General features: G+C 38.0%; 1 protein-coding gene across 1 annotated transcript; it reads left to right on the top strand.

Annotated features, from left to right (window-relative positions):
* Positions 1 to 3,531: 3,531 nt before the first annotated feature.
* Positions 3,532 to 16,861, top strand: LOC129826776 (interferon-induced GTP-binding protein Mx2-like). The gene is made up of 13 exons (XM_055887846.1): positions 3,532 to 3,664; positions 4,426 to 4,622; positions 10,887 to 11,021; positions 11,558 to 11,712; positions 11,889 to 12,027; positions 12,171 to 12,369; positions 12,466 to 12,544; positions 12,747 to 12,869; positions 13,035 to 13,167; positions 13,448 to 13,606; positions 14,453 to 14,529; positions 14,729 to 14,938; positions 15,735 to 16,861. Exons 1-13 carry the CDS (start codon positions 3,660 to 3,662, stop codon positions 15,969 to 15,971), a joined length of 1,848 nt encoding a protein of 615 aa, XP_055743821.1. The 5' UTR covers positions 3,532 to 3,659; the 3' UTR covers positions 15,972 to 16,861.
* The last annotated feature ends 55 nt before the right edge of the window (positions 16,862 to 16,916 follow it).

The following is a 16,916-nucleotide window of genomic DNA, read 5'->3' as shown; positions in this document are numbered from 1 at the left end:
GGGACTATCATAATAGCTCGCATTGACACTCAACTCATTCTCTTGCTTTAACGCTAATATATCTTCACGCGAGACCCTGCTCTGCTCCTCCTCATCATCATCATCGTTCTCTATTCATCCCTCCTCTTCAACCCCCCGATCTGCTTTTACATCTCTAAAGGTGTTTCGTCTCAACCATCTCAGCTGGTCACTCGTTCAGAACGGGATCAACAACCACAGCAGCCTCACTAGGTGCCTTACATCTCATATGTTAGACCCAATCTATTGGCCATCTTCTCAGGTCAATGTGTGGCGGCAGGGTAGCCTAGTGGTTAGAGCATTGGACTAGTAACCGCAAAGGTTGTGAGATCGAATACCCGAGTTGACGAGGTCATTCTGCCCCTGAACAAGTCATTTTACCCACTGTTCCCTGGTAGGCTGTCGTCGTAAATAAGAATTGGTTCTTAACTGACTTGCCAAGTTAAATCAAGGTTACAAAATATATATAATTAAGTTTTTTTACAGGTTGAGGCATTGAGTCAGACACTTTGTCATGTGTCCCTATTACTGCATGCATGATAGGATTCAAATCACATTACGGTGTAGTAGAGCATGACCGGTAACCTAGTGTCTGGAGAGTGAGGGTGGAATTATGTAAATTACTTACGAGGGACGCAACTAAACAACAACTGGATCTAAAGATTGAAAACAATTATTAATTAGAGGTAAAAAGAGATGCATGCAAGGAAAATAACAAAAGTGAGATTGTGCTGTAATGAAAAGTATTATATTAATTTATTTTCAATAAAGCATGGCGCGCTGAGTACCTGAACCAAACATTTTCTGATGTGTTTGGATGAAACGCTACGTATGCTTATACATAAAACAACACCACGTATGACACCTCATATGTCTGGCCCAATCTATTGGCTATCCTCTAAGCTCAATGGTCCTTTTACCATAGCTATCAATGGCTACATTAGTTAGCAAGTATCCAATTACACTCATGCATATAGTGGCAGGGGCCCTTCATTATTCTAATTTGTAATTCGCGAAGCACTCAGCTGGTCTAAATTGGACGGGGACTTTTGAGTCTGGGACTTTTCCCGCATTTCGGCACTATTGGGTTCAACGCTCAGCTAGTGTTTCATGTTAATCATAAATATCACATTACGTGGTCAACCAATCACATTAAACAATACTTTTCATTACAGCATAAAACACGTATGTTCTATTATTCGCATGCATCTGTTTTACATCTAATTATCATTGTTTTTAATCTTCAGACCCAACTGTTGCTCCGCCGTGTCCCTTCTCCCTAGTGAGTAAGTTATTTATGTTGGGGGGTTTCGGGCTACCTGTCATCGGCATTTGGCTCCAAGGAGCATTCCTCTGAGATGAGACCATAGCCCAAACTATTTAATCAAATTAAACAATAACAAAATAAAAGTCCATATTGCATTCTGTCTTTGGTGTTCATTCGGTTAAGCCTGTACTCGATTAAACTGTACTTGTGTGTGCTGTTCAGTACATTACAATGCACTCTTAAATTAAATGTTCGTAAAATGTAATACAATTTATTGTGGCGGATTTGAGAGGTAGCCCCGACCAGGTCTTGAACACAGGTCCCTGCAACTGTCAGTCTAACATCTTTAGGGTCGTTCCACCAATTAGGTGCCTTTTTGGAGTGTAACTTGGTAAAAAGCAAACAAAAAACATGTTATTTCACCTCATTTTAAAGTTCTGTCATAAAGAGCACATGTTCAATTTAATAAAAAACACGTCTTAAGATGTTAAATAATTTAAAAAATATAGTAAGTGCCTATTAATATAATAGGGATTGAAATTATCTTAAATCAGCCATAAATCCCCTTTGTGACAGGAGGAATGGAAGCTTGTTGTGTGCAACAGAGAAGGGCAATTTAATACAAGCTTCACAAAAAAATGACAATAGTTAAAAACGTTTCTATCCTGTCTATCTCTGGTTAACAGGGTCGATGTGTTATGCTCAATTTGCTCCGTTTTCCACCACAAAACACCAGAAGGAGTAGAAGCAGCTCACCTGCTTTTACACCATGATTTGATGATTAGATATTCAAGTATTCACCATATTAAAACAAGAGTTCAGTTCACGTAACAGGGTATACCTTAAAATGAGGCACATGGTTGAAATACAATGATTGTGAGACTTGGAGAAACTATGGGGCTAGGTGGGTTAAAATCATCCTAGAAGATATGTCAAAATGATGAATTAGCAAGTCTTTATTCATATAAAACAATCTGATTTATTGAATTGTTCATGTGTTCTATATTAAAGGGCACTTCATTCAATATCACAGGCTTTTACAATTCAATATTTGTGCACAATTTATACTTAAAATATCGAAGTGACGCAAAAGGCACTAATTTCGTGGAATGACCCTTTAAACCAACGTGCCAAGAAGGTCAAAACCTCTTTGCGAGGTCGCTAGGTATTGTACAGTCACAACACTACACCCTTTCTTCTGGGGGGGAAAAGCACGTCTACAGGAAACAGTTTAATTGGCCTCACTCAGTGCAATCCCATTTCTGACACCAATGTAGGCCTTGGCGAAATCAGGGGTGGCCCTGACCAAGACTTGAACCCGGGAACCTGAGATTTTTTTTTTTGCTAAAGATGGCAAAACACAAAAAAATACATTAAGAAACACATTTTTATGAGACAAATGTTAACTGATGAAGGTCATTGCTGGTGATAATGTTGGTGAGAATGTCAGTGAAGTAGCCATACAGTTTATGGATATCAATAAACGTTGGATGGTTATAAAATGATCACTGTTTATATCGATTCCATTCTTCAAATGTTGCCAACTGAAACTCTTATGTAAGCCTTTATTGTTGCTGAGTTGATCAGAGAGACTGATGGTCTGATTCGCTCTTCCTATAGAGATAAAGTTATGTCCATTCACTGTTTGCTTTCTCCGTCAGGGATCTGAAAGGTTGAATTGACTGATTTTTGCCTTGATTTTCTTCCTCCTAATTAAGAAATTTGACTGAGAAGAGAATTTTTGGCCATTTTAAAACACTTCTGTTTTTTTTCTTATTTTGAGTATAATCCAATCCAAATCTATAAACCAATCTATAAATATCATACATTCTCGTTTAAAAAAAATGCTGACTTCATGACCAAAGTTATCCAATTTACACTTTTTAGTCAATTCTGGGACTCAAACGGATGTTTATGTCTTCTGACACTGGCCGTTTTCTTCCATATTTTTGTTTTTTGCTTAATGCCCCGTTAAATTCAGTTTTAAAATAGTATTTTGTTCTTGTAAACTTATTAGAGATCACTTTGGAAGTAGAAAACAGACAGCACACATTTTTTTATGGGGGACAAACGTCTAAATATTGACCTGACACCCAAACTGCTTCAATTTGCAAGTTTGACCGCTGGTGTAAGTAGAATGTCATAGAATACCACAGAGATTATTTTACAACTCAGAGGATATCACCATCAGCAATCAGGAAAAAGAATGGGTGGTGTGCAAGCACTTCGGAACAATATCCAACTACTCTGAGGTTTATGGGTATTCAGGACAAAATACATGTGACTGAGCACATCATTTTCATAGAAGAGATTTCATCCAAGAGAACGTACTCTTATGAACTCTTTTTGTTTCCTTGGCAATTCAATTTAAAAAATGAGGTGAGATTATTTTAAAACTAATCCAAACCACTTGTTGAATACTTCTTGTGTACAATATTATATATTTAATATGATTCTGTTGATACAAATTCTAAGTTTAGGAACTGGGCATATACATTAATTACAACAGTAAACAGTCATAATCTAAAATTTAAAATGTGCTTTGATGATATATTGTGTTGAGAGGGAAAGGTTAATAAACAAGTAAATGATAAATAAGCAAATCATGAGGATAGGATCAGGGTGGTGTAACGTTATTGCAGGTTGTGATTCTGACGTACTAGCTCTAACTTCTTAAGGCACCGTAACAATGCACAGAAACACCGTATTGCTCACAACACTTGAAGATATTCTGAAAACTCTTGTTTATATTTAAAAAAAAATCTACATGTGTAACTACATTTTTTCACGCAATAATAGGTCAGCTGAATTTTTGAATACCTGCATTTGGCAAAGGATTCAACCTTTAGTCCATGATAATTATTTATGCATGTATTAAGTAAACAGTGTGACAGTGTAACTGATAGAACATGTTACAGTTCCTTTGTATGTTCCAATTAGTGGAAAATCTATTTAGTCATACATTGGTCATTTAAACGAATCATTCATAATTTCAATCAATCAATCAAATGTATTTAGAAAGCCATTTTTACATCAACCGATGTCACACAGTGCTTATACAGAAACCCAGCCTAAAACCCCCAAACAAGCAAGCAATGCAGATGTAGAAGCACATTTCATTGCTTTAATGCTTTTTCCAGTGAACCAACAAGTGGGCTATTCCAGGACCAGATGGCCGAGCGGGTCAGGCCCTACATTGACTTAATAGACTACCTGAGAGCCATTGGAATAGATCAGGACCTTCCACTGCCAGCCATTGCTGTGGTGGGAGACCAGAGTTCAGGAAAGAGCTCTGTGCTTGAAGCCCTATCTGGAGTGGCGCTGCCCAGAGGAAATGGTAAGATATTCTGTTCCATGGCGCCCAATGTTATATAGGCTATATACATATATGTTATATACTCTCTCTATATATATGTTATATACTCTATATATATATATGTTATATACTCTATATATATATATGTTATATACTCTATATATATATATATGTTATATACTCTATATATATATATGTTATATAGGCTATATACATATATGTTATATACTCTCTATATATATATATGTTATATAGGGTATATATATATGTTATATACTCTATATACATATATGTTATATACTCTATATATATATGTTATATAGGCTATATACATATATGTTATATACTCTCTCTCTATATATATATATGTTATATAGGGTATATATATATACATATGTTATATACTCTATATACATATATGTTATATACGCTATATACATATATGTTATATACTCTCTCTATATATATGTTATATACTCTATATATATATGTTATATAGGCTATATATATATATGTTATATACTCTCTCTATATATACGTTATATACTCTATATATATATATGTTATATACTCTATATATATGTTATATACTCTATATATATATATGTTATATAGGCTATATACATATATGTTATATACTCTCTATATATATATATGTTATATAGGGTATATATATATATGTTATATACTCTATATACATATATGTTATATACTCTATATATATATGTTATATAGGCTATATACATATATGTTATATAGGCTATATATATATGTTATATAGGCTGTATATATATGTTATATAGGCTGTATATATATGTTATATAGGCTATATATATATGTTATATAGGCTATATATATATATGTTATATAGGCTATATACATATATGTTATATACTCTGTATATATATATATATATGTTATATACTCTATATATATATATGTTATATAGGCTATATATATGTTATATAGGCTGTATATATATGTTATATAGGCTATATATATGTTATATAGGCTATATATATGTTATATAGGCTATATATATATATGTTATATAGGCTATATACATATATGTTATATACTCTCTATATATATATGTTATATAGGCTGTATATATATATGTTATATAGACTATATATATGTTATATAGGCTATATATATGTTATATAGGCTATATATATATGTTATATACTCTATATATATATATGTTATATAGGCTATATATATGTTATATAGGCTATATATATGTATGTTATATAGGCTATATATATGTATGTTATATAGGCTATATATATGTATGTTATATAGGCTATATAGATATATGTTATTATGGATGGATATATATATACATATATGTTATATAGGCTATATATATGTTATATACTCTATATATATATATATGTTATATAGGCTGTATATATATATATATGTTATATAGGCTATATAGCAATGCAGTTATCGGAACTCTTCCATTACTTGAGTGAATGTAATTTTTTGGGGTGATATTTATTTGTTGTTGTTGGTCTATTTTGACAAAAAAGCTTTGTTATAAATTAAACTGGATTATCCTTGTCACATTGTTACCTATAAGGATATACTATGACATTTGAAATACTTAATTTAATAAAACAACAAAGTTTTGAAAGTAGTTTTTATAATGGTGCGTTGACCTACTGGCGCCGTACATTCAGCCCTCCTGGCTGCCCTGACAGTGGTTTGCTGTTGTCCCCACGCCAAATAGCAATTACACGCATGCACCTAACAGAGTTTCCACAAGACCTGAGACGGATCCAATGGCGGCCTGGCTGTCGGGAGCACCGGGACATTTCCCGGTGGCCTGAGGGTCGTTTTGGCCTGCGGTGAATAGTCAACTTGACCAGCAATAATATAACAAACAGGAATGAGTTGACGGAGAATCCACGCATCAGGCGCGACTCTCGCTGCAGTGTCCCTGCACCAAAAATGACATCAGGTCTCTCCGCGACGCACATAGTGTTGATAACGTGATATGGAAAGAGGGGAGAGTCGGTCAAGGATGGATTCAGACTAGGTGGTAAATTGTGTGACAAGCGACAGTTTATTCAGAGTAAAGATATCTGGTACAAGCGTGCACGGACTCGTTCATTCAGCTCATATGGAACTTGCAGACGGAGCCCAGATAACAGAGTGCATAAACATTATATACAGTAAAGAAAGTAGGTTGAGTCTAGTAGTTCTGGTCTTCTGATTGGTCCTGTCGATCTGGGTGTCGTCCTTCAGGGCCTGGTAGTAGAGTTCTGTGTTTCCAAATGTTCAGCTTAAAGAGGAGATTTTGTGTGTGCGTAGATGTTCCTGTCTTAATCAGTGTTTATGAAAGGTTTACGTCAGCCCTCTGTCCTTGGGTGTGTGTGTGTCTCAGTATCTCGTGAAATGCAGACCCAAGCACCCTTTTGATCAAGGCCTTTCCTGTCTTATCAGTGTTTGTGTGGGGTTTGTGTCAGCCATCTGTCTCTGGGTGTGTGTGTGTCTTGAAATGTGTGCTTATGAGTTTGTGAGAAACCCTGCTTTGAAAGAAGTTAGTTATAACAACGTAATAGCAATATGCTTGTGTTATTTTAAATGGTATTTATTACCATAGCAACCGTCTACGGTCTACCTGCCTCTCTACGGATAACATTTTAGACAAGTCGCACGGCGAAATGGAAAGTCAGAAGAGGAAAGGGCGTGCAGAGAGGGAGAGAATATAAAAAAGAGAAAGGGCCTTGCCACAGACGCTGCAAAATAAGCGACATGTTCGCCAGTAAGGGACCAAGTCAGTCAAAAACATTAGCTAAACCACACACACTGACACCCAGCATGGCTAGCTAAGTAGCCTAGCTAATAATAATCAATCAATCAATCAAGTTTATTTTATATAGCCCTTCGTACATCAGCTAATATCTCGAAGTGCTGTACAGAAACCCAGCCTAAAACCCCAAACAGCAAGCAATGCAGGTGTAGAAGCACGGTGGCTAGGAAAAACTCCCTAGAAAGGCCAAAACCTAGGAAGAAACCTAGAGAGGAACCAGGCTATGAGGGGTGGCCAGTCCTCTTCTGGATGTGCTGGGTAATAATAGTGACACAACGGCCGGTAGGCTAAACAGTTTGCGCGTCTTCGTGGAGGAATTATATCATAGCAATGAGTGCAACATAGCGATCATAATATGACATTGAAGGCAATATGTTTCAACTAGTAAAAAAAAAGTAAACATAGACTATGGACTTGGCAGCATTCGGTCATGACTCATGCCACATAAGCTAGGGAAAGTGCACATATACACTGTACAGTGAAACAGGCCACAGTAACGTAACCATAATACATCCATGAAGTAACACAGTGGCCTGTGTGACACAGCACAGGCAGTGACAAAGATCATTAGCGCCATTAGTACAAGCATTACAAGTTACAATAATATACAGCTCTGGGAAAAAATTAAGAGGCCACTCCAAATTAAGAGACCACTCTTAATTTTTTTCCAGCGCTGTATTAATGTAGCCTACTGATACACTAATGATAGTGAGTATGATAATAGAGTATTTTCTTTGCAAAGGTGGAGAAGGAAGCAGCAGCAGCAGAGCTTCAGGTGGCAGAACTGTAGATGGTGGTCAGTTCAGAGTCAGACTCAGAGCAGGAACCTCCAGGTACAACTTCCGAGCACAAACCTAAACATGTAGGCTATGATTTTTAGATTAATATGTGCTTTATTTATGAGATTATCAGTAGGAATGTAATCGGATGGAGGCATACAATCGATGACTGCACAAGTAATTCAAGTTTAAGTTGAGGTTATTTACAATGTTAATCTCATTCTGCAGAGCAACTAGATGTGCAGAGAGAGAGAGAGAGAGAGAGAGAGCGAGAGAGAGAGACACAGAGACACAGAGACACAGAGACACAGAGACACAGACAATAGAAAGGGACAGCGAAAGCACTGACAATCCATTTTATTATTTTGTCCGTCCTCAGTCCAAGGATTTAGAATTATTTTTCAGTACCACCTGAAACAAACCGCTCAAAGAGTCATTCCCAATGTATTCCACTCGAAAGATGGAACAAACAGAAAATGGCTGACCTACAATGAAGTAACTCACTCCTTGTTCTGCTCAGTATGTCTTGTCATTCACAAAACATTCAGCCAGTGATAGTACATTTGTCAAAGGAGGCATGCAGGCCTGGAAACATGCCCATCAGAAAGTACAGGAACATGAGAGAAACAAGACCCATAGAGAAAGTCCAGAATACTTTTTTCCTCAGAGCCAGCAAAGCAGACATCCGTAACCCTTCTGAGTGATAATGTCAGTTCAACGGGACCAGGTCAGAAAGAGGAGGCAGGTCACGGAACGTGTGATTGATGTAGTTAAAGTTGTTGGTAAACGCGGGCTTAGCTACAGAGGATACAGACACGAAGCTGCATATAACTTGGAAAACATGGCCGACAATCATGGCAAGTTTCTTGAGCTTATATTGTTACTAGTGGTAATTACTTCCTGGTTACTCTAAAGTAGCTATGCTATGACTCCTCCTTTAACAGGCTGACAAGGATGAAAGAACATTTGCTGTGAGTTAAAGCTTTTGTACAGAGACATGTTTTATTTATTTTTTTCGACTTTTCTATTATACTTACTTACATTGTTGTAGCTTATGTTCAAGTTCAGTGAATGTGTGTGAAGTTTTTTAAATACTTTTGATATGCTTGATGCTTGAATATAAAGATAATCATTTGAACATTTGAGCTAACTCTGTATATCTCATTCTCTTTTTAAAAAGTGTAGGCTAATTGTTTTGTGTGTCTAGCCTTGTACGTGTGTGCTATGATTGGTGTATTCCTAGTGAGTTTTTGAGGGTGCACCCATAGCCAATAGCATACCTTGAAAACTCAGTGTTCAGATAGGCTACTTGTTGGTCAGTCCCAAATGTTTGCATTGTGTCATGTGGATAACCTTCTGCCCAGATGAACATAGTGGCCAAATACGCTGCTCCAAAAAATAAAGGGAACACTTGTAACAACACAATGTAACTCCAAGTTACACCAATGCAAAAAAAAATTTAGCAGTGTATATGTGTGTGTATATACACTGCTCCAAAAAATCAAGGGAACACTTAAACAACACAATGTAACTCCAAGTCAATCACACTTCTGTGAAATCAAACTGTCCACTTAGGAAGCAACACTGATTGACAATACATTTTCACATGCTGTTGTGCAAATGGAATAGACAAAAGGTGGAAATTATAGGCAATTAGCAAGACACCCCCCAAAAAAGGAGTGATTCTGCAGGTGGTGACCACAGACCACTTCTCAGTTCCTATGCTTCCTGGCTGATGTTTTGGTCACTTTTGAATGCTGGCGGTGCTCTCACTCTAGTGGTAGCATGAGACGGAGTCTACAACCCACACAAGTGGCTCAGGTAGTGCAGTTCATCCAGGATGGCACATCAATGCGAGCTGTGGCAAGAAGGTTTGCTGTGTCTGTCAGCGTAGTGTCCAGAGCATGGAGGTGCTACCAGGAGACAGGCCAGTACATCAGGAGACGTGGAGGAGGCCGTAGGAGGGCAACAACCCAGCAGCAGGACCGCTACCTCCGCCTTTGTGCAAGGAGGTGCACTGCCAGAGCCCTGCAAAATGACCTCCAGCAGGCCACAAATGTGTCTCTGGGTTCGCACCCAGGCTGGGCGCCCAGGCTGGGCTGGGTTCGCGCCCAGGCTCTGTCGCAGCCGGCCGCAACCGGGAGGTCCGTGGGGCCACGTACAATTGGCATAGCGTCGTCCGGGTTAGGGAGGGTTTGGCCGGTTGGGATATCCTTGTCTAAGTATGTAAAAAAAATGTAATAAAATGTATGCACTCTACTGTAAGTCGCTCTGGATAAGAGCGTCTGCTAAATGACTAAAATGTAAATGTATTCCATTTGCACAACAGCATGTGAAATTTATTGTCAATCAGTGTTGCTTCCTAAGTGGACAGTTTGATTTCACAGAAGTGTGATTGACTTGGAGTTACATTGTGTTGTTTAAGTGTTCGCTTTATTTTTTTGAGCAGTGTATATAACTAGTTTGGTACCCGTTACATCAACAAATAGGGTTAGCCTACAAAATTAGCGGTCTGCTGGTTTGCGTGAACAGGATGGCCTGGGATGGAGTCAAATTCCCGGCCTGAATTATTATTATTATTGTTATTATTATTGTTTCAGTATGCCGCTGCACAGATCAATGCTCACCAGAAAACCTTTTTGCATAGCGTTGGTTGTATTGTAATTTCATGTTAATTTCCAGGTATTGTCACCAGGTGTCCACTGGAACTCAGACTCTGTTATGTAAGCGGAGTGGCCTGGAAGGCTGTCATCTCATACAGAGACAAACGTATTAATATTGGTGACCCCTCAGAAGTCGCGGGACACGTTAAAGAAGGTTAGATTAAATGTTCATATTTGTATAATTTACTTAAAAACAGCATAAACTCCTGTAGAAACGATGTATTGCATAAAAAAAGGTTAGATTAAATGTTACTATTTGTGTAATCTATTTAAAAAATAGCATAAACTCTTGTAGAAACGATTTATTGCATTAAAAAGGTTCGATTAAATGTTACTATTTGTGTAATCTATTTTTAAAAAATAGCATAAACTCTTGTAGAAACGATGTATTGCATAAAAAAAAGGTTAGATTAAATGTTACTATTTGTGTAATCTATTTAAAAAATAGCATAAAATCTTGTAGAAACGATGTATTGCATATTTACATGCATTTTCTGATCATTTAGCCAGATCTTGAACATATGCAATGTGTTTAGTACATGACATTGGTCTGTAGACGGCAGTAATTATGCTTTTTTTTTGTGGGTTTAAAAAAAATAGTCCCAGTTCGATAGTGCCTGTTCGTTTTGACTCGTCAATCCATTGAGGTTCTAGTGTACATCTATATTTCTTCCATTTTGATTTAAACAGCCCAGAACGAGTTAGCTGGAGAGGGAGTGGGGATATGTGATGAACGGATCAGTTTGAAGATCATGTCCTCTTCAGTGTGTGACCTCACTCTGATAGATTTACCTGGGATTGCCAGGGTACCTGTACACGGACAACCAGAAGACATTGGAGCCCAAGTAAGTGTTGATTTGGATCACTTTTGGATTCTAGCCAATCTTTTCGATTCAAGTTGTGTGATCTCGGCATATTCATACAAAACATCTGTCACATTAAACATCCCAAAAAAAAGTGACATTACCAAGATTGATTAAAACAAAACCAAGCCAGTCATGCTCTTCTGGCTTTTCTCTAGATCAAACGTCTCATTCTGAAAATCTTATCAAAACAAAAAACCATTAACTTGGTGGTGGTGCCTTGCAATGTTGACATAGCAACAACAGAAGCTCTGAAAATGGCCAAAGAAGTGGATCCTGAAGGCACAAGAACTTTAGGTAAAGAAATCATATAAAGTAGACTACTAAATAATTATAATAACATACTACAGGAAAGGTTTATTTGCACTGAAATGTCTTCAATGTGTTGTTGGTGTGCTCTAAGAGTAAAGTTTTTTTATTTGTGTCTTTTTGTCTTACAGCCATTCTGACGAAGCCAGACCTGATTGACAGAGGAACAGAGAAGGATGTGTTGGACATTGTTCGCAATAAAATCATCCCTCTCAATATGGGCTACGTTATTGTGAAATGTCGTGGTCAGAAACAAATTAATGACGGCGTCACCATAAACGATGCAATTGAGGAGGAGAGGGACTTCTTCGAAAATCACGACGAATTCAGGTGAACTGTTTACTTGTTTCTCGACCTCTTGACACTCAGTTACAATGTATGTTCTTCTACTATATCTTGTCTCTCTCTCTCTTTTTCAATGTATAGCTCCCTCCTGGATGAAGAAAGGGTAACCACCAAGTGCCTAGCCGCTAGACTCACCCAAACCCTGGTCAACCACATCCAAGTTAGGCCAACTTCTAATCATTTGTCCCTTATGCATTCTAGTTAGGAATGGAGGTCGTTATTGGCTTAAGAGCACAGTGAGATAGAACACTTCCACATCCCATCCCTAGGGGGCAGTAGCAACCAGCATAGGTGCTTATGGCTTCTTGAATGACAATAATGTTATATATCAGATTAAACCGTTTTTTTTTTTTTTTTTCCAGAAATCAATGCCACAGATGTCTGATCAGATAAAACAGCAGCTGTGGGTTTATCAGACGGAATTGACTAAGTATGAGGGTGGTCCTCCCGTGGATCCTGCAGAGAAGAGGAAGTATCTTATTGAGGTGAGTAACCACTTAAACCTATCAGCTGTCATCTTTAATATAAAGTTGTTTCAGTATGAATCAGGAACTGATTCCTTTTCACATAAAATGAAAACTTGAGTCTGTAAAGCTGGTTGAAAAAAAACACATCACCGGCTATTTCCTGTGTTCTGTTTCCCCCCTCAGGTGATAAAACAGTTCAATTACAAGATTGATCAGCTATGCAGAGGGGAGTTGAAAAATGATGAAAATCTATTCATTAACATGCAAAAAATATTTGCAAAATGGTTTGAAAAGCTTGGACAGTCCAAGGCAGGCTGTAAGTATACAATTATAAATCGATAAACAGGTTATTGTCGGGATATTTGGCACAGGAATAACTGTTTTCACTTTATTTCACAAATATTCATGGTTTGTACTTATACTATAAACAGATGTAATGCTGGTAACTGTGTAAGCATGCACCACCTCATAAATAAATTAAAATATGGTAATCAAAATACTTATTCACATAAATAATGTAACACAATAGTATTTATGTCTCATGATTTAATTTATTTTACACTAAAATGATTTAACTTCCATTTACCTCAATTTAGACCACAAAATGACCCAAGATGTGGTCAATGAATTTGATCAGAAGCACAGGGGAAGAGAACTTCCTGGTTTCAGTAACTACACTTTATTCGAAAGTGTTGTTCAGCAACTGGTGGGGGAACTGAAGAATCCAGCTATGAACACACTACAGAAAATCAAAGGTACTTTCACTTCATTTTTACCTGTACTGATTTTTTTTTTAATACACTAATATTTGGCAAAAATGTTTCATCGTGTCATAGCTTGAGAGACAGTGAGGGACAGTGAGGGACAGTGAGGTACAGTGAGAGACAGTGAGAGACAGTGAGAGACAGTGAGGAACAGTGAGGAACAGTGAAGGACAGTGAGAGACAGTGAGGGACAGTGAGAGACAGTGAGGAACAGTGAGAGACAGTGAGAGACAGTGAGGAACAGTGAGGGACAGTGAGGGACAGTGAGAGACAGTGAGAGACAGTGAGAGACAGTGAGGGACAGTGAGAGACCATTAGATAGAACACACACACATGCTATTCTTTGGATGTACATCATTACATTATTTACTTTTGATAAATTCATTTTTTAACACAAAAAACACTTAATTACCTCCACATGATACTGATTCTCACTCCGTGGTGGTGGGTTCGGGTGTAGGAGGTGAATGACACAGCCGTCCAGAGACCCCCTGCTAGTCGAAGACAACAAACACTCCCATTCATGCTTTTCTTTTTCTTTCCATTTGTATGTCTTGTAATTGTAAATGTTTTGGATGCTTTGGAAATACATACTGCCTGAATGTCATGCCAATAAAGCAACTTTGAATTGAATAGTACCTTAGTGATCGAGGTAAGGGAATTGAATAGTACCTTAGTGATCGAGGTAAGGGAATTGAATAGTACCTTAGTGATCGAGGTAAGGGACTTGAATAGTACCTCAGTGACCGAGGTAAGGGAATTGAATAGTACCTTAGTGATTGAGGTAAGGGAAAACATTTTAAGTCGTTAACGTATGCATCTGTATGTGTTTTTCAGATCTGGTGCAGAAGCACTTTTCTGTTGTGTCCAAAACCTGCTTTGAGAATTATCCTTGCCTTCAGCGTTTTTCAATGGTAACGTAACAGTACATTAACAGCTGTGGTATGATCTGTCACAATACACACTGCTCATCCGTCTAAACGTTTAAAAAAAAAAAATTACGCCATTTTTATTTTGTGAATAGCGTTTCTACACCTATATTACGTGAAACTAGTTGTTTTTTTTATTTATTTTTAATATACTACATCCTTACTCTTTGTTTTAATCTCCTAGGCCAACATTGATGACATCCATAAACAGCAGTTAACCACTGTGATGGACAGGATCGAGGAGCAATTTGAGATGGAGATGCATATGTACACACAGGATGAAATCTTTGCCCGAACACTGACGCCAACACAGACGGCAACCCCAGGGGAAACTGACTGCTCAGGTTATGACACCAGGAGCAAGTACCCTGAACTCCTCAATTCATACTTTGAGGTACCAACATGAGACATTGTAACTGTTGTTCATATGGCAACTATTCATGCCTATGGTGTCCGTGATCTGAGAGGACAATGCCACTGCTCGTAGATCAGCTACTCACGTCTAGGTATTAAGACCAATTAAGGACAGCGTAATTGTTCGTAGAACAACTATTCATGTCTTGGGGTTCATGAACATAAAAGTAATTTTGTAACAGAAGGCAACAACAGGGGAAACTGACTGCTCAGGTTATGACACCAGGAGCAAGTACCCTGAACTCCTCAATTCATACTTTGAGGTACAACGCAACACTAGTTCCAACATGGAGATCCAAAGTACAGTAGCTATGTCTCGATTAAAGAGAGCAGGAGGAGTTGTGCCAGGAGGAAAATCATGCAGCACTCTCTAGCGCCAGTGAGGAGAAATTGTATTTTGAATGAAAAGATGATGTGGAGATGGTTGGGGAGGCAGCAGTACGAATCCCAGCGTGTTGTTAATCTAAAGCCAATCCCTTTAACTCTACTAACTGTAGTGGCTAACATAGCTGACTCCAAGTCGCTAATTAACCCATAACAACTCGATCGCTTACTAGCTCTGATGTTCACACGCTAGCTTTGACGAAACCAATGTTTACATCTAATCGTTAGTCCTCTCCCGCCTTACCTCTCCCTCCCGCCTCACCTCTCCCTCCCGCCCTTCCTCTCCTTCCCGCCTCGCCTCTCCCTCCCGCCCTTCCTCTCCTCTCCCTCCCTCCCTCCCGCCTCGTCTCTCCCGCCTCTCCTCTCCTCTCCCGCCTCTCTTTCTTTCTCAGATCGTGGTGCAGCGACTGGCAGACCAGGTGCCCATGCTGATCCGTTACTTCATCCTGAAGGAGTCAGCCAGGATCCTGTCCAGTGAGATGTTGGGCCTGCTGAACAGAGAAGACTTGGACGAGATGCTGAAGGAGGAATCAGAGATTGGCCGGAAACGTGAAGCCTTGCGGGAAAAAGTGAAGCGTCTTGGACTGGCCAATAACAAGATCAGTAGCCTCTGGGATCAGAGTGATTGACATTGTGATGTAACCAACAAGGGCTGAAGAATTGTCCCACAATCATTTTTACATGCAATTAATCAACATACAGACTATTTTAAAAGATGGACATTTTAGTGTTGTCAAATTTGGGATTCAGAGCACTGAAAATGATATACCCATTGTCACAGACCACAGCTATACTCTCAAGAGCTCTGGCCTGTTATACTATCATCACATATCCGCAAAATATTAAATCTCAAAATTGACAAATGAAAGATGTTAAGACTGTTTTTTGATATTATTCAAACAGACAAATCGTCGCTGATGTACAGTAAGTAAACCTGGTATCTCCAAAACATAAACTTTTCAGGAAATAGAAAAAAAACAGCCGTACCATTGATGATCACACAATCAACAAAACTTCAGAAGCTATTTGAGTACATACTGTAAAGGGACTATTTTCAATTAATGTAAAAATGTTGGGAAAAAATGGAGTTGGAGGGTTCTCTTTCGACAGCAACAAATGGAAATAAATGTTGTATCCCATCTTTTTCTAATTGTTCAAAAGGGGCATCAGCATTGAGAATAATGTTATAACAGCATGATTTATACTTGATGCCCGTTAGCAAATAACAACGGTGAAAATGGACACCCTTGTCTGGTTCCTCTTTGCAACTGGAATGGTTTAGATGTATACATTAGTTACATCTGCTGTTTTGAGATATTTGTATATTAATTGTATTTAGTTGATTATAAAACAGACCTATTCCAGGGTGATTTTAAGGAACAGAGTAGACTCTAGCAGAGCCTAATAATGTTGGGTGAACTGCAATGAAATAGCAATCGATTATTTTGTAAATTGGCTTTCGTTGTAATATTCTCACGCTCTTGAAATGGTCTGGAATACATCAACATATACAGCATAATGGTGGTGAGAATGTATTTTTTATCTATTTATATCAGTGACTTTGGGGTCAAAAT

This window comes from Salvelinus fontinalis, chromosome 28 (genome assembly GCF_029448725.1).
Source record: "Salvelinus fontinalis isolate EN_2023a chromosome 28, ASM2944872v1, whole genome shotgun sequence".
Taxonomy (NCBI): Eukaryota; Metazoa; Chordata; class Actinopteri; order Salmoniformes; family Salmonidae; genus Salvelinus; species Salvelinus fontinalis.
Note: the sequence above shows the minus strand (reverse complement) of the source record. Positions and strands in the feature narration are given on the sequence as shown.